The 18490-nt window shown below is 43.2% G+C and overlaps 1 protein-coding gene across 1 annotated transcript in view; it reads right to left on the minus strand.

The window, feature by feature from the left end:
• Positions 1-3632: 3632 nt before the first annotated feature.
• NTN4 (netrin 4) overlaps positions 3633-18490 on the minus strand; it is a 113301-nt gene continuing 98443 nt past the window's right edge. Inside the window, exons 7-10 of the mRNA XM_066591561.1 lie at positions 18393-18466; positions 9645-9713; positions 5649-5819; positions 3633-4337 (exon numbers count right to left, since the gene is read on the minus strand). Of these exons, the coding sequence (XP_066447658.1) occupies positions 4201-4337; positions 5649-5819; positions 9645-9713; positions 18393-18466 (451 nt within the window). The 3' untranslated portion in view covers positions 3633-4200. The remainder of the gene's footprint in view (positions 4338-5648; positions 5820-9644; positions 9714-18392; positions 18467-18490) is intronic.

Genomic DNA, 18490 nt, shown 5'->3' on the forward strand with positions numbered 1-18490 from the left:
CCCATCACAATGATGGGGTGCGCTAAAACACACTGTCGGACACAGGGAGCTACGACCGAAAGCGAAAGTAAAATCACGGCAAAGCGCCGTGATTGAAATTGCTGCGTTTTGCTGCGTGTTCATGTGTGAGAGAGGACCCTTAGTCATAGCATACAAATATGGCGCATTTGCTCAGTTTAAAAAGAAACATACAACCAATAAACAAAAAAGTACTTATGTGACTAAACAGAAAAAAGGAAGAGAAAAGAGGTAGGACAGCTGGCAATTAACCTTTAGTAGTGTAAAATCAGGTCAGATCTCTTGTTTAGACCAAGGGGGCGCTGTTGATCATTTAAAATGTTTCTCTATTAAGTAGTCTTTGATGGTGGTCACCTGCCCTAATGGGACAACTGACCCATTCCATGCCTGCAGTGCTCATAGATGAAAGTTACCAGGAGGCATGTTGAAAAAAAGCGCAAAAAACTTCAGAAACACTCCTGTATGCCCCATTTAGTATATCACAGATATGTCGTCTAATACGCGTTTTTAAACTGCAAGTTATGCAGCCAACATACTGAAGATGACATGAGACACAAGTGATCAAATACACTACATAAGGGGTGTTACAAGTAATAGATTGTTTAATATCAAATGAGTTGCCAGTGACACATAAAAGAAATGTTTTTGAGATATGCAGAACCGAACAATTTTGAATTTACATATGTAAATGCCCCAGGATGTGAGAACTAGGAGCCAGATGGACCAATATGGTCAGAGAATAGACTGGGCGATAATACTTGACCCAAAGTTGGGTCTTTCTTTGCTACATTCCTATGACCATTACAGAGAATAGATGCAAAAATAGGATCATTCTGCAAAATAGATGCATATTTATTAGCCATCTGGCATATTCTGAAATTCATAACTAAATTCAGTGGAAAATACTAACGCAGGATGACTGGAATTTTCAACAGATGGAAGCATCTGTAAGAGATCAGATCGATCCCTATTGTTTACCATGGATTTGGCTCTGTTTAGCTTCCATGATGGATAGTTGCATTCTTTTAAGCGATGAATAGTTTTATGAATGTCATTATTTCATTAGTGATAGAACATTTACATTTTACTTGAATCAACTCTCCAACTGGAACACTCTTGATAGTGTAAATGGGGGGACTCAAAGCTAACAACACCATGTTGCCAGTAATTTGTTTTACGGTATGTAAGCGCATTTACCTGTTGATGATCAAGGTCAGCGCTTAACTGTAAATCTAGATAAGAGATAGAGAATGCATGGAAAGAAAAGGAAACTTTTAACCCAAAGTGGTTAATGTTAAGATACGGTTCTAGCTGTGGTACAAGCGCCACATCCCCAGGCCAAATGAATAACCCGTCCTCTATGTAGTGGCCGTACCAGGCGGGAACTGCATTAAAAGTAGTTTCTACAAAGCCACAAAAATGATGGTGACACATGGGCAGACATTCGCTCCCATGCTGCTCCAGTGGGGGAGTTGCTTCGTGTAAAATATACTCACAGACTATTCTCTTTGCGTTCAATAGTTGAGTCTGAACAAGACGCTTTAGAACAGATTCGGATGATCTCAAGCGCACACAAGAGTCTGTTTTGAAGTACTCCAGACAACAGCTGAAGTATTTGGACTTTAAATTGAAGGAAAGGTTTTAAAACTGGAGACTCAGATTTTCAAAACTAAGCAGGTAAAATGTATTTGGGACTTGCAAGACCATTGTGTGGATACTGTATAGCTCTCTTTTTTCTGCTTAGTCACAGGATTACTTTTTTTGTTTGTTTATTGGTTGTATGTGTCTTTTTAAACTGAGCAGGTGCGATATGTTCTCATGCCATGGCTAAGAGCTGCTGTAACAGCTTTGAAACGCATCAGAGGTCACGCCATTGCATGTTCTTCCTGCTGGGATTTTAATATGCCTCAATCAAGCCGTGATTTTATGGATACTGGATCCTTTTCTTGCTGTCTTCTGCAATTGATTCCGGTCAAGTCTGTGCAGCCTGCTGGTGACCCGGTTCATTTTCTCTGTATAACTTACATTTGTAAATTTGCAGCACTCGGCAAAGAAGAGTCATATATGGCTCATTAATATTTATATATTCACTACTCCTCCACCCTCTGCCGTTGTCTCTCTGTGTAAGTTCGGCTGCACATGGGCATATTTGCATTACGGATTCCGTAGTGGGCGTCCACCTCCGGATTCCGCAGCAAATACCGCCCATAGCATGCAATGGAAAAGTGCCTTTTCCTTCACACAAGCGGAAACCAATTGCGATTTTCCGCTCGCAGTGGAAAGATCGCAGCAAGCTCTGTTTTTGTGCGGTGTCTGCATGGACAGCTTCCATTGAAGTCAATGGAAGCCGCCTGAACTGCGGCCCTTCCACAATTAACATTAGGCGATGACACGGGAAAATCTTGTTATGTGTGCTGCTGGGATCTGTAGTTCTAAGCTTCCTAGCAGCACAGCCCTCACAGGGTTAATTGATTGAGCTGGCCGGGTGTGGTACTTCCTGCTAGCCAATCTCCTGGGTCTGTGCTCACATATAATCCCAGCTCCTGGTCAGTCTGTCTGGTGTTCATGGTGAGCAGTCATGAATCCTTGTCTGTTGAAGTTTGCTGTGTGATCTGTGTCTTGCTGGTTCATGTCCGTTTGTTTGTTTATATTCTGTCAATTTTGTGTTAGCTTGCTGTGTGACCTGCTATCTGTGTCCTGTCCTGTTGCAGCGTGCTGTGTAAACTGTGTCCGGTTCTGCTGGAATCCTGGTTAGTGTAGGGACTAGTGGTATAAGCAGGAGCTGTGAAGTTTCGCCCACTAGCTTCCACGTTTTGTACAAAATGTCAACTAATACCTGGTATTTATATTCAGCTTCCTATCTGTTACTAGTGGTTGCATTTTGGCTGCTGTATGCTGTGTATTCTGGCTCTGTGTGTCCTGTTGTTCAGTCCCTGTCATGTGGCATGTGAATGCGTCCTGTTCTGGTGCGTGGCTCCGAGGATCAGCTAGGGCCCAGATCCGAAGACCACTGGACTGCCCTTATTGGGGCAATGTCCCCGCTTAGTTAGGGCCAGGTCACCTCACAGTAGCACAGGGTCAGTTGCCTGAAACCCATGTGCGTGCATCTCTCTGGTCACGATTGTGTGGGCCCTGTGCTTAGTTTGCCCACACGATTGTAACAAATCTGTACTGTTCATATCCGGATCGCCGGTCGGAACATCTGCAGTACAGAAGAATTCAAAAAAAGATAGGTACGCGGGGGTCAGCGGCCAGGCACAGGGTCGAATTCTACTGCAGGCTTACATGCGGAATACAACCTGGTCTTATGCAGCTGGCCATTAAGAGCTGCACACGACCAGGTCGGATTAAGAGCACTATGCATTAAGAGCCACCTGTCTATCAGTAGCAGGGAAAGCAGTCAACATATGTTAAATAGTTGCATCGGATTCCTTTCTGCCGAGCACTGCAAACTTACAAATTCAAGTATTGCAAAACTCCTGGACCAGTTTGTATAAGTGACAGAGCACTGAAATCAGTGCATTTGTCACTATTCTGTGCTGCCCGCAGCCAAAACAGCATTAGGTACCTGACAGGTTCCCTTTAATGAAGAAAAGAAGCCCACAATATTAATGTCCATTGTCTTCATTTATCTATGGTAACATAAAATGACAATAAAACATAAATACATGTGAAGAAAACAAAACTTAGTAAGCAGTAACTGCTTTAAGGTGTCTCTAGTGTCATTTCAGTTCTGTAGCTCTCTAAACACTTTAAACACCATTGTCTTTTCGAACAAATACAAAAAATAAACACAATAACAATTAGTAAAGTGCTTTTTAAAAATGGTATTTACATTTCAGGATGCGGTTTGGAAAACTATCTAAATAACGACAGTCCAAGTTTTCCTTTTGTACCTTCAATTCAATAAAATGTAAGCGGATTGTAGAAGCTTTAGCTTTTACGTTTTTACATTTGCTTTTAAATTTGATTTACCTGCAAAATTCCATTATAAGTGTAGTTTCCTGCTATTATATTGCAAATGTGCCATGGAAGAGGAGAACCATTTGGCTGTAAAACATGTATATGAACCTGTAAGGAATACAGGTGTTGCTGTGCAGTATCTTTATGTGCGTTTTTCACTAAACAGGTCAATAAATATACTTAATTACTTCTGTATTCAGTAATTTGCCTTATTTTGCCTCAAATGCAGTCTTTTTTTAGCATCTCCACTACTTTCTTGCCAAGGGAAGGTTTCCAGAGCTGGACAAAACTTTTCATGTTCACAATGAGACGACCTGTACGCATATCTTCATATCCAGCCACTAGATATTCTAGACCTAAAAAAGAATAAATCAGAACAGTGTGACCACAATCATGAAGCCTTCACTTGTTTCTATCGTTTCACTTTTGCTGCTGTTTTATAGTCCCATTTACATAGTAACATAGTATGTTAGGCTAAAGGAAGACAATGTCCATCTAGTTCAGCCTGTTTCTACCCCCCTACCCCCGCATGTTGATCCAGAGGAACGCAAAAAAAAAAACGAGGCAGATGACAAGCTAACGTAAACGTTCCAAGTGACGCACGTTTACGTTAGCTTGTCATCGGGCGGCTCTACCCCGCCCCTGGTGATTACAGAGATTCCTCCATGGCACCGCCTGCAACAAATTTCACAGACATGTAAGTCTCCTATTTATACCCGTGTTGTTTTATTGTTATGAGCTTGAGAAAGGCTGTTATCACAGCCGAAACGCGTTGCTCACTTTACGGAATAATAAAAATATTAATTACAATATTAATGCTTGCTGAGATTTAAGATTAACCCTCTATCCTGATGAGAGCGGAAAAACGTTTTTATTTTTTTGATTCGGCTATATATGTAACAATGATATTTTATTGGCTTTATGTGCAGGTTGCAACCTTAAGGGCTCATGTCCATGGGCAAAATAAGAATTAAAATCCGCAGCGGATTTTAACTCTTCTCCTGCCCGCGGATCCGCACCCCATAGGGATGCATTGACCACCCGCGGGGTAGATAAATACCCGCGGATGGTCAATAAAAGGGATTTTTAAAAAAATGGAGCATGAAAAAATCTGGACCATGCTCCATTTTCATGCGGGTCTCCCGCGGGCTTCTATTGAAGCCTATGGAAGCCGTCCGGATCCGCGGGAGACAAAAATCAGATTTTACTCAGACGCTCCGTTTCTTCTCTTCACCGCGGCGCCATCTTCTCTCAGTCGCGGCCGGATCTTTTGTCTTCGGGACGGCGCATGCGCGGGGCACGTCACCGACGTCATCATGCGCATCCGCCGAGCCGAAGAAAGAAGATCCGGCTGCGACGCAGAGAAGATGACGCCGCGGCGAAGAGAAAAAACGGATGGAGAATCTGCAGCGGATCTGATTTTCCCCGTGGACATGAGGCCTAAGGCTGAGTGTCCATGGGTGGGACGGAATATCGCGAGCGCAATTTTTCGTGATTAATCTATTTTAATGATAGGTTCATCGCGGCAAGACACGATTTTTAGACGCAAGCGATTTTTCGCTTGTGTACATTGGGCTGCGCTTTCCATTTCCAAATTCAAACATCTAGTGTACAAATACATCTGGTATAACATAACACTGAAGCAATTGATAGACAAGGCGACATACCTGGGTTTAGGATAGGACATGTACAGCCTCGATTTGTCCACGATTCCGGATACAAAGTTCTTTTTCCACGAAGAATCTTCAATTTTGTCATTTTCAAAACCTTTTTAATTTTCACATTCACTTCAGCGTGGGAGCCCATATCATGAGCCGACAGTATCTTTACTTTAAGCACTACCCAAAAAAGAAAGGGGGCCACAACAAAATAAAAAACGTGTTATTGTACTCAAAAGTCTCCTAAATATTCCAGAGATAACACAGATTTATATTACTATGTACATCTGTGGCCGAATTTTATGCTGGTCATAGATTGTACAGCTGACAGTCATTTTACCTATTACTCCACCGGCAGACAGTGTGCCATGCAAGTACAAAATGTGCTGCAAAACTGCACATTTTGTACTTAGTTGTCATGTAGCATTCTCAGTTTGATTATCTCTTCACTAATGTATAGCAATTGTCAATAGAGTTTGCTGTTGTCAATTGCTTTGCAATGGGTTTTTTGTGTTAAGATAAGCGAACAAGAGCTTTTGAATGACTTAAGATAACCTGTCACAGAAAATTAACACGATCTAGTCAAACTTTGCTACATTTGTACACACACACACACAGAGCTTTACCATATTGTGTAGTGCATAAAAGGCAATACAATCATGCCAGTCTTTAGTCTGCAGTGCAGTTCATGTTCCATTTTCCCTATGAGGGGCAATTTCTTAAGCAGCCAATTAACCTAATTATGTTTTTGGGGTGTGGGAAAACACTGGAGCTGAACAGTCCAATGGGCGGTCCTATCAAGGGCTTTTTGAACAAATCATTAAACAGCATGTACGCAAGTACTTGAATAAAAATGGAGTAATTAACCAAAGCCAGCATGGGTTTGTAACAAACAAGTCATGCCAGACAAATCTAATTTCCTTCTATGACAGTATCACCGACTGGGTTGATCAGGGAAATGCGGTAAATATAGTAGAACTTGACTTTAGTAAAGCATTTGACAAAGTATCTTATACCATCCTTATTAAAAAAATGACATATGGGATTGACAAGGCAACTGTAAGGTGGATTCACAACTGGCTGAGTGATCGTACTCTAAGAGTGGTCATTAATGGCTGCACATCCAAGTGGGGTACCAGAAGGCTTTGTCTTGGGCCTGGTGGTTTTCAATATTTTTTTAAATGATCTGGAGGAGGGAATTGAGGGTAAACTGATCAACTTTGCTGACGACACAAAGCTAGGAGGGATAGCTAACACTAGAGAAGAGAGAGAGGGGATTCAAAAAGATCTGGACAACCTTGCACAGTGGGTGGCACCTAACAAAATGGTGTTTAACAAGGAGAAATACAAAGTCCTAAATCTGGGCAAGAAAAATAAAAAAAACAGCACATGCAGAAGGGGGGAATTGGGCTAAGCAGCAGCACATGTGAAAAAGACTTGGGTATACTAATAGATCTCAGGCTGAACATGAGTCAACAGTGTGATGCAGTAGCAAACACAATTCTGGGATGTATTAAGAGAAGCATAGAGTCTATATCACATGAGGTAATTATCCCCCTCCACTCTTCTTTAAATCAGACCTCATCTGGAATACTACGTCCAGTTCTGGGCACCACAATTTAAAAAAAGACACTAACAAACTGGAGCAAGTTCAGAGAAGAGTTACCAAGATGATGAGCGATCTGCAAATCATGTTCTATTGGGAACGGTTAAAGGATCTGGGAATGTTTAGCTTGCGAAAAAGAAGGCTGAGAGGAGCCCTAATTAGCCCTATTCTCATTTGTATAAGGAAAAACTAGAAGCGATGGGATAAAACTGAAAGGGAGGAGACACAGATTAGATATTAGAAAAAAAAAAACCTTTCTGACAGTGAGGGTGATGAATGAGTGGAACAGGTGACCGCAGAAGGGGGCGAGTTCTCCTTCAATGGAAGTTTTCAAACAGAGGCTGGACAGACATGATTTAGTGAATCCTGCATTGAGCAGGGGGTTCAGCTCAATGACCCTGGAGGTTCCTTCCAACTCTACCATTCTATGACTGACAGCTACCTTTGTATGCAGAGTCAAACACAGATTGTTGTCAACCCCTTTAAGATCCTTGCATTGCTTACAGTATGGTCTGTATATGCGTCCATTTAATATATCCAGCACACAATACCAGTCCATGAGGCAACAATAAAAGACTGAATAGAATATTAATACTTCACAGAAAGGATGACTGAAGGGAAGCTGTCAGCACCTATAAGCACTGTAAACTAAATCCTCATAGGAGCAACCTATTTTCTTAAAACTCACATAAGACTCAGGGTCATCTAGCATCCTTTGCTAGAAGACAGGGGTTTCTATCTTGAATCCCTGCCACCCCCCACCCCCCTTCCACTCTACCTATATATCTGGTCATTATTCCCCCTGTCCCGTTTTTTTTCTCTTTCCCCTTCTTTTCTTCATTCTTCGCTTTTCCTCTTTGGTAGATTTTTTTCTTTTTGGATGGTACCAAGTAAGCTGCCTACCTCATGGTTTGGTTCCGCTAGGTTATGTAGGTGGTTGCTTCGTCTTTACATTGAATAGTTTAACCCTTTCCAATCCAATGTCGGGCCTGCCCCGACATCATAATTTCCCTCCACAGCTCCGATGTCAGGGCAGGCCCGACACTGCAGTGCAGGAGCGCTTCTGCACCCGATCATCAGATACATCTGGTGCAGATGCACTCCTGCACTGGTCCTCATCAAGGACCCCCGAGGAGAAGGCAGAAAGGGTTTTTTAACCCTTTCTGCCCTCTCCTATACACATTACATAGCGCTCAATTAGCGCTATGTAATGCACGGAGATTCCGGCCAGCGGTCACATGAACGCCGAGTCGGGAGCCTGCACCGTGGGGGGGCCTGCTTACCTGTCCGGCGTCTTCCGCATTCTCCCTTCTGTCTCCCGGCTCGGCGATCATGTGACTGCTGGGTGCCACCTAACCCCAGCAGTCACATGATCGCCGAGCCAGGAGGCAGAAGGGAGAATGCAGAAGACAGGTAAGCAGGTCCCTCCATGGTGCAGTGAGCACCTGCACCCTCCTGTACTCTGTCAGTTCAAGAGGGTGCAGGAAAATGTACTTTTTCTCATCCATTCTCACCAGCTCCAATTTATTTGGAGCTGGGGAGAATTGATGAGAAAAAATAATTGGATTGGAAAGGGTTAATACTCTATGATTGTCAGAAAGAGTAAAGCATGGCGCTGGATCCAAGTTGCTCAATAAAGTCTTGCCCAGTTTTTTGTTCTGTTTTAGGGGTCCTGTCCACGGGCGATTGTGCTCTGCGTTCCACGCTGTGATAATCCGGCCGCGGGGAACGCAGTGAACACCTTCCATAGTGTTGCTATGGAAAGCACAGCCCCCCTGTCCACAAGCAGAGAGTCATAGCGATTCTCCGCTTGCGGGCGGCAAATCACAGCATGGCTCGATTCTCCGCGGTGAGCCTATTTGTCAGTTCTCTCCCCTGCTCCCGGGCAGTGCAATATCACTGGCAGCCTAAGGGTCCTGCGTGACCTAGCTGTAAATTTTTGTGCATTTTTATTTGCTAAAAATCAATGAAAAAAACTAATTAAACATAATGCTCATAGGCCAGGTTCCTCTGTATGCACAGTCATGCACAGATAGCTGTCAATCACTGATAGCCCCGCCTATTGGACAGTTCAGCTCAGAATGTGCGGAGATATAAATGAATAAAACATAAGTTATACTGAATATTCCCCATAAAGCTACACTATATATCTGCTCAGATCTTCCTGCTCCAACATGATGCCTGCGGTTTGAACAGCATCTTCCAGCTGACAGATTTATTTTAAGTGTTGTCAGATGATAAACTGTGTTCTTAATGAAACACCTATCCCTCCTTCATACAGGGATTGATGAAAGGGGTGCAGGAGTAGGGTGCTGTAGTACGATTCACACTTTTGGGGCTTTTTACTCCTTATGTCAAAGAAAGATTAAATAGGTGATAGGAATAAAACAGTTACTCACCATAGGAGTATCTCATGTCACAAAACACTTTTGGATTTTCTAATACTTGATCCTTGCACTCACATTTTCCTAAAACGTAAATATATACAAGACTTCACATATGTAACTAGTGAGGAAAGCTGTAATACTTCTTATGAAAGGTATGCATTTATCTAGCAGTAGATTGTGGAACAGAACACTTTCCATAATTCTGATACCTTTTAAAAACAGAACCTTACCGATGTTGTGCATTAGTGAACATTATAACAATTTCTTCAAACACTTCCATTATCCCATTTACTTGAATGGGAGAATGCTGCAATACTTAGAAGAGCCGCTATAAGAAAGCGTATACTGAATGCGTATCAGACTGCAACACGATGTAAAGATTGAACAAGCTCCACAGTCCCTTCTGTCAGTTTATTGTGGGGTTGCTGACAGTCAGACCCCAATAATTAGATTTTGATGCTTTATTATAAGGGTAGGTCATCAATTTTAGAAGCCCAGAAACAACCTTTAGGCTGGGTTCACACAGGGCGAATTCGCCGCGGTTTTGCCACTCGGAATTTCGCCACGGCAAATCCACCCGCAGCCGCTAATCTCGGGATTAGCCAGCCATGTGGACGAGATTTCTCAGAAATCTCATCCACATGGGACGGCCAATCCGCTGCGGTAAGTTATAGTTTACTTTCGTCGCGGCCGCGCTCTCCTCTATGGGAGTGCCGCCCGTAACGGAAAAGCGAGCGGCCGGGCCGCTTCAAAGCCGCCGCAGCTTTTTCCGCGGCGCTTCTCCTGGCGGAAATCTTGCGGTTTTTGCTGTGGCCAAACCGCGGGATTTCCGGTGGGAATACGCCCGTGTGAACCCAGCCTAAGGGTGGTTCCACAAAGATTCTGTGATTGTTCTCAGCAAGAGAAATCAAGTAATCTTGTAGATAGGATACCTTTTAATGGCTAATAATAAAAACACATGAGGTTATAGCGAACTTTCAAACCTACTCAGGGTTCTTCCTCAGGCATAATGAAATAGATCAGAAGAGGGCATGCATATATGTACGCACATACATATGACAAGGCACATACATATGACAAGGCACATACATATGACAAGGCACAGACATGGATGTGATTAATTTGCACTTTAAAAAAATACAAGAACAGGATGAGTAGAGAAATAAATACTTACATAGTCCATGTTCGCAACTTTATCAGTGGACTATTCAAGTATGTATTTATTTATAAGTGCAAATTAATCACATCATGTCTGTGCCTTGTCATAAGTATGTGTGTACATATATGCATCCCTCTTCGGATCTATTTCATTATGCCTGAGGAAGACCCCTGAGTAGGTTCGAAAGCTCCCAAACATCATGTATTTTTGTTAGCCATTAAAAAGGTGTTATATTGCCTTATTTTGTATAAGTAAGTAATATATGCCTGACAAGGCACATAAGGGTTAAGCTAGAGTTGTTTACACTGTTAAAATAAACTGCCTTAGAGACAGAGATTACAAATCAAAGAATGATAAGAGTTTTTAAGCATTTCTATACTGTTTAATTGAGGACTTGCTTTCACATGTCTGTATTCATCATATTTCCATGGCATACCAAATAAAAACTTTGTAAACCATAAAAAGGTGTTATGGTGAGCTTTCAAACCTACTCAGAGTTCTTGCTCAGTCATAATGAAATCGATCCAAAGAAGCATGCATGTATGTACACACATACATATGACAAGGCACAGACATGACGTAATTAATTTTCACTTTAAAAAATGCCAGAACAGGATGAGTAGAAAAATAAATACTTAAAGTGCAAATTAATCACATCATGTCTGTGCCTTGTCATATGTATGTGTGTATATATCTATGCATGCCTCTTTGGATCTATTTCATTATATCTGAGGAAGAACCCTGCGTAGGTTCGAAAGCTGGCTATATCATCAGGTTTGAAAGTTCGCTATAACCTCATGTATTCTTGTTAGCCATTAAAAGGTATCCTATCTACAAGATTATTTGGTTTCTCTTGCTGAGAACAATCACATTTTGCTCTACTGGCTAACACATAGTAACAGTTACACAGTACCAAACATCTTTCATTTTACAGAGCATTCTATTACAGATATTCTGGCAGCTTCCATAATTACTGATACACATCCCTTAGTAGGTCTCACACACTTTAAATGGCTCATCTATGTGAATGTGTAAAACTAAGCAGCCACTCCCCTCAATATGTGGTAGGTATCTAAGTGGTCCTTCATCAGTATACCGCACCTGTGCAATGCTCCTCCATATAGCAATATGGCTATCTGCATGCTGAGGGATGTGGTATGTATACCTCACATTGTGTATTTTTGTAGCAGTACATCAATAATTATTGAAGCTGGCAGCGATTTTTGAATTGATAAGTTCTTTTTCTGTGATTTCCTAGTTAGTGTAGGGACTCGCAAGAAAACAAGGAACCTTTATGTGGGTTGTGAGCTTGCATATTTTGGCCAAAATATTATCTTATACATCGTATTTATCATTATTTTTGCAGCAAGTAGCCTGTCTTTAAATGCTGGTGAAGTCCATGGTGTCAGTGCAGTTCTGAGGTGCAGGACAGCTCACCGTGCTGAATCATCAGAAGTCAGCAGTATAGCTTTTGGTGTGCATTTTTACAAGTTTCAGCTACTTTGAACCCTATAAGAGAAGCTCAAAGTAGCCGACATGTAGAGTTCAGGGATTTAAGTTTTATATTTACCTTCCCCGCCGTTCTCTCAGTGTCAGCTGTCAAACTCATCTCTGAATGCTTCCATGGGACTACTTAGTCGCGTGTATAGAATGAGAGGACTACTTAGCACACGCCTATCTAGTTCACTCAATGCATTCAGTGGCAGGTTTGAGAGCTGACAGCGAGGCAACATCGGGGAAGGCAAGTATAAGTGCTGCAGAGCTTCCACTGTAGAAATTCCGCAGCATTTACAGTACAAACCATGCAGAGGGAATACAAAAAAAATCTTTCACATGGTGCAAAAAATTTCAAAATATCTATTTTGAGGAAAGCCCACAGCGAATGTTAGACACACGTAAAGGTAGCCTAAAACGTACGTCCCGGACTCCGTGTGTCAGCTACTTCGAACCTATAAACTTAGCTTATAAATAGTGTATTTAACGTTTATGCACTGGCAAGTTTGTTCATCATTTTTGACAGTACAAAATCAAAACAAGAGCACTTTTTATAAATGTGCCCCGTAGCTTACAAAACTGTAAGCAATCATAGTCATCTATGACAGAAAAGGGGTTAATTTGCACTGAAGGATAAGCACAGGTGTCTTATGACATGCAGATCAGCAGCACTCCCTTTGTTGACATTCCAAAGAGGGGGAGCAGCAAACTGGGAGCAGTTTTCAGTTTATCCAATAATTAGGAAATGGAATGTTTGTACAATCCAAGAAAAACAAACCACAGCTAACGCATTTCTCATACGCACAAATGAATTTTACATAAGAAAATTAAAACATGGGTTACAAAAACCACAAAGTTTCTTCACTGTGAAATATATATGTTAAATTACATGAAAGCTCCTAACTCAATCTAAGTCCAATACTTCGGGCACGGCCACAGGTTGCCACATCCTGACCCACCCACAGCAGCCAATAGCCACATACTCTTACTAGCAAGATCATGACTGCCAAGTGTGTGCAGGATTTTGGCTGCATGCGGTTACCATATCATGTGGCTGTATCCTTAGGGTGCTATTTCATGAGAATAACCTGTAATTGCTAAGGGCACTATTACACAAGCGCCGTCGTCAGCCCAGCAATTATGGCCAATAATGTGAGAATTAGCTTAGCTGCTAGTGCTTGTCTAATAGCACCCCAACGCTTGCACCTGTCTTCAGCCGGGCAAGAAGCAAAAAAACACAGGCTTTACTGGTGGCCACTAACAGCGCCCTTAGGCTGCTATTAAAAGACCGCTAACAGCTGCCACTAGCACTCACATTTTCCTGACAAATGCCGGGCTCAAACTGCAAGTGCCACGTGGGCTGTCTTAAGTTGTTTTCATAACTCACATAGACGTGAATGAGAGTTACGAAGAAACGGTATAGCCTGCTGTGCCGTTTCCACACTCTAAGGTGTCGTATACAGAATGGTATTCTCATCTTGATCATAATGGGAGGAATATGAATGTCATACTTTTCTGTCATTGGAATACCCTCTTGAGTTTCATCAGAGGATAAAACCCATGAACATAACATTTTGGTGCCAAGCAGTGAGGCCTTGACCATGTTTTAGCATCCTGTACAGATTTTCTGCTATCCCTTAAAACAGGAAGCAACAGAAAACAATGGGGGGAATTTATCATCATATATGCTAGTTTTCTGGTGTAATTTTTTGGCCCAAGTATGGTGAAAATTTGCAACTATTTGGAAATTTCTGATGCTCTCGCCATTTTTGTAAAAAGTGAACAGGCTGTCCGTGGCCCATTAGCTTTACCATAATTTATGGCAGGTACTAGCATCAATTATATCAGAATTTCTTGGCAACTCATAGCTTCAGGTGGTAGTGCACAGACTGTCCAAGATGTGCCAAATATATTAAGAGTAGAGATGAGCGAGCGTACTCGCTAAGGCAAACTACTCAAGCGAGTAGTGCCTTATGCGAGTACCTGCCCGCTCATCTCTAAAGATTCAGGTGCCGGCGGGGAAGAACGGCGAGTTGCGGGAGTGAGCTCTCCCCTCCCCCCCCCCCCCCCCCCCCCCCCCCCCGTTCCTCCCCGCTCTCCCCCGCCGGCACCCGAATCTTTGGAGACAAGCGGGCAGGTACTCGCATAAGGCACTACTCACTTGAGTAGTTTGCCTTAGCAAGTACGCTCGCTCATCTCTAATTAAGAGGCTTGCACTTCTTAAAATAAACTGTCAAAAAACAAATCCAGCCCCTAGAAGTCTTCGTTTTGCTGTAAAATACGATATGCAGTTACATTTCAGGCAGATATGCAAATGATTAGAATTGTGGCGTGATTATATGAACAGTTTTGCTATCTGAGGCTGAAAAAAAGAGGTTCCACCCTTGACCATTAAAAAAGGCTTCCAACAGCTACTTGTGTGTAGAGGACAAGACGCCTAGACGCCTCTATGACACAATCAAAGAGATTTCGCCAAGTTAACCAAGTTTGAGAGGGGGCGCATTATTGGAATGCGAGAAGCTGGTCATATTGACAAATTGCCCACCCACCTCGGCTATTCTGACCAAACTGTTAGGAGGTGTTCGCACCAGTGGATGTATGAGGGCATGCACACAAAGCGACTGGGCTCAGAACACCCTCAACAGACCACCAGTAGAGAGGATGGTTTGACAAGCATGAGCAGCTCCAAGTGTTTTGTTGTTCACCATCCAGAGACAGATGGCACCATCTTTGCAGGCCCCTGTGTCTGTCAGAACCATTTCCAGACACTTGGCTGAAGGACATTTGCTCTCATGGTGCCAATTAAATGTACTGCCTTTGACCCCACTCCTCCCCCCAATGTTGCCTCCATTTGCTGCTGTTTCACAAGTGAAAAAACTGGACTACGACGGAGGGGGACTGGGTTGTCTTCAGCAACAAATTCAGGTTTAGTTTGGGCATGGACGATGGCCGTATTCATGTCTGGAGACCTCGGGATGAGCGTTTGAGTCCTGCTTTTGCTGTGGTGCGGCACACTGCACCCACTGCTGGTGTAATGGTCTGTGGGGGCCATCGCATACGACAGTCGGTCACCCCTAGTAGTGGTATGAGGGACAAAGACAGCTCAGTAATATGTTCAGGACATCCTGCAGCCACATGTGTTCCTCTCATGGTGGCTTCCAAGAGGCATTTTCCAGTAGGATAATTTTTGGCCACATACACAAGGGTGTCATAGGAATGTCTCCACAACATTGTCACACTTCCATGGCTGCCCGGTTGTCAGATTTATCTTCAATATAACATGTATGGGACCATCTAGGATGCAAGTCTATGAGTTTGCATGATCTAGAGGCTCAGTTACAGCAAATGTGGACCGGCATGCCGCAGGATAACATATGGAATTTGTATGCCTCCATGCCCGCCTGTATCACACCTTGTATCCAAGCTAGAGGCAGTATAACAGGGAACCAGAGCCTCCATGCCCACCCGTATTACATCTTGTATCTAAGCTAGAGGCGGTACAACACGGTACTAGAGCCTCCATGCACGCCCGTATTACATCTTGTATCCAAGCTAGAGGCGGTACAACAGGGTACTAGACCCTCCATGCCCACCTGTATCACACCTTGTATCCAAGCTATAGGCAGTATAACAGGGAACTAGAGCCTCCATGCCCACCTGTATTACATCTTGTATCTAAGCTAGAGGCGGTACAACACGGTACTAGAGCCTCCATGCACGCCCGTATTACATCTTGTATCCAAGCTAGAGGCGGTACAACAGGGTACTAGACCCTCCATGCCCACCTGTATCACACCTTGCATCCAAGCTAGAGGCAGTATAACAGGGAACTAGAGCCTCCATGCCCACCCGTATTACATCTTGTATCTAAGCTAGAGGCGGTACAACACGGTACTAGAGCCTCCATGCCCACCCGTATTACATCTTGTATCTAAGCTAGAGGCGGTACAACACGGTACTAGAGCCTCGATGCACGCCCGTATTACATCTTGTATCCAAGCTAGAGGCGGTACAACAGGGTACTAGACCCTCCATGCCCACCCGTATCACATCTTGTATCCAAGCTAGAGGCGGTACAACAGGGTACTAGAGCCTCCATGCCCACCTGTATCACACCTTGTATCCAAGCTAGAGGCAGTATAACAGGGAACTAGAGCCTCCATGCCCACCCGTATTACATCTTGTATCTAAGCTAGAGGCGGTACAACACGGTACTAGAGCCTCCATGCACGACCGTATTACATCTTGTATCCAAGCTAGAGGCGGTACAACAGGGTACTAGACCCTCCATGCCCACCTGTATCACACCTTGTATCCAAGCTAGAGGCAGTATAACAGGGAACTAGAGCCTCCATGCCCACCCGTATTACATCTTGTATCCAAGCTAGAGGCGGTACAACAGGGTACTAGACCCTCCATGCCCACCCGTATCACATCTTATATCCAAGCTAGAGGCGGTACAACAGGGTACTAGAGCCTCCATGCCTGCCCGTATTACATCTTGTATCTAAGCTAGAGGCAGTACAACAGGGTACTAGAGCCTCCATGCCCGCCTGTATCACATCTTGTATCTAAGTTAGAGGCAGTACAACAGGGTACTAGAGCCTCCATGCCCGCCTGTATCACATCTTGTATCTAAGTTAGAGGCAGTACAACAGGGTACTAGAGCCTCCATGCCCGCCTGTATCACATCTTGTATCTAAGTTAGAGGCGGTACAACAGGGTACTAGAGCCTCCATGCCCGCCTGTATCACATCTTGTATCTAAGTTAGAGGCGGTACCACAGGGTACTAGAGCCTCTTTTCAAGTGTTCAGTTTTCTGCAATAAATTATCCTTTTGCTCTGACATTGTAAATCAGTTATTTATATCAATGTTACAATCACAAATAGGAATTGTCAGAATCGAATTAAACTTTCTATATGCTTGATTTGTATGGACAATGAGTGTATTAGGGCCATCTTATTCCAGCGACACTTCACTAAGACTATCGTATCAAACAGCAGTTTTAGATAAATGTGCCCCAAAATGTTGACATCTCTTTTTTTGTCTTGTTGAAGAACAGGATCCAGAAGGCTTTTCAAAGTGGGAGACAGTGGCAACAAGATCTAAAAGGAAATTAGTTGTGTTGTATCCTGTTTTAATGGTACTTAATTTTTTAATTTAAAAACAAAAACATTATCTTTTAAAAGTCTGCAAAAATGTGGCGTCAACAGGGCCCCTAAGGCTGGATTCACACAGGGCAGATTTGCCGCGGTTTTGCCGCAGCAGATCCGCCCGCGGCCGCTAATCTCGGGATTAGCCAGCCATGTGGATGAGATTGCTCAGAAATCTCGTCCACACGGGATGGCTAATCCGCTGCGGTAAATCCGGTTGAAACCGCGGCTGCGGCAGCCGCGGCTTCAAAAGATGCAGCATGTCTATTTACTTTTTTTTTGTTGTTTATTTACATCTCGGCCGCGCTCTCCTCTATGGGAGCGCCGGCCGCAACAGAAAAGCATGCGGCCGAGCCGCTTCAAAGCCACCGCGGCTTGAACCGCGGTGGTTCTCCCGGCGGAAATCTCGCTGTTTTTGCTGCGGCCAAACCGCGAGATTTCCGACGGGAATCCGCCCTGTGTGAACCCAGCCTAACAGTTATCAGATATTATAATCTATCTATCTATCTGGGGACAATACAGAAAGGTGTCCATCTATCCCATGATCTGTTTGTACCATTTTTTTTTTTTACCTTCCTCTGGATCAACATTAAGCTCACTTCTCGGGAATGCACACAAACATGGTGACTGACGTATGCAACATCACACACATTTGTTTTTGATGCAACGGCTGTACTAACAGAATGTTTATACCGTGGTACTTTTATATCACAATGGTCTCAGAGAAAACTTTATCTTGTTGATGATGGCAACCGTTCAGAGCAGCTTTTATTTGTAAATTATACCGACATACACGTTATACAAAGTCAACAAGTACAAAAGTGCAGCATACATGAGGCCTATTATATAAACCTGTACAATTCAGCTTATGGACACAAAGAAGCAAAAAGAATGGAATATGAAAAAACAGACTGAACTGCTAACAAAGCAACAAAAAGGCAAAAACTTCTCACCAGAATGGCGAAGAGCTGAAAATCCTTGTTCACTTGAAAGGAAGTCAGGATCATGATGCCAGTCTATTTCCAAGCTGTGTATTAAAAGAAACGCAGTT

This window comes from Eleutherodactylus coqui, chromosome 2, assembly GCF_035609145.1.
Source record: "Eleutherodactylus coqui strain aEleCoq1 chromosome 2, aEleCoq1.hap1, whole genome shotgun sequence".
Taxonomy (NCBI): domain Eukaryota; kingdom Metazoa; phylum Chordata; class Amphibia; order Anura; family Eleutherodactylidae; genus Eleutherodactylus; species Eleutherodactylus coqui.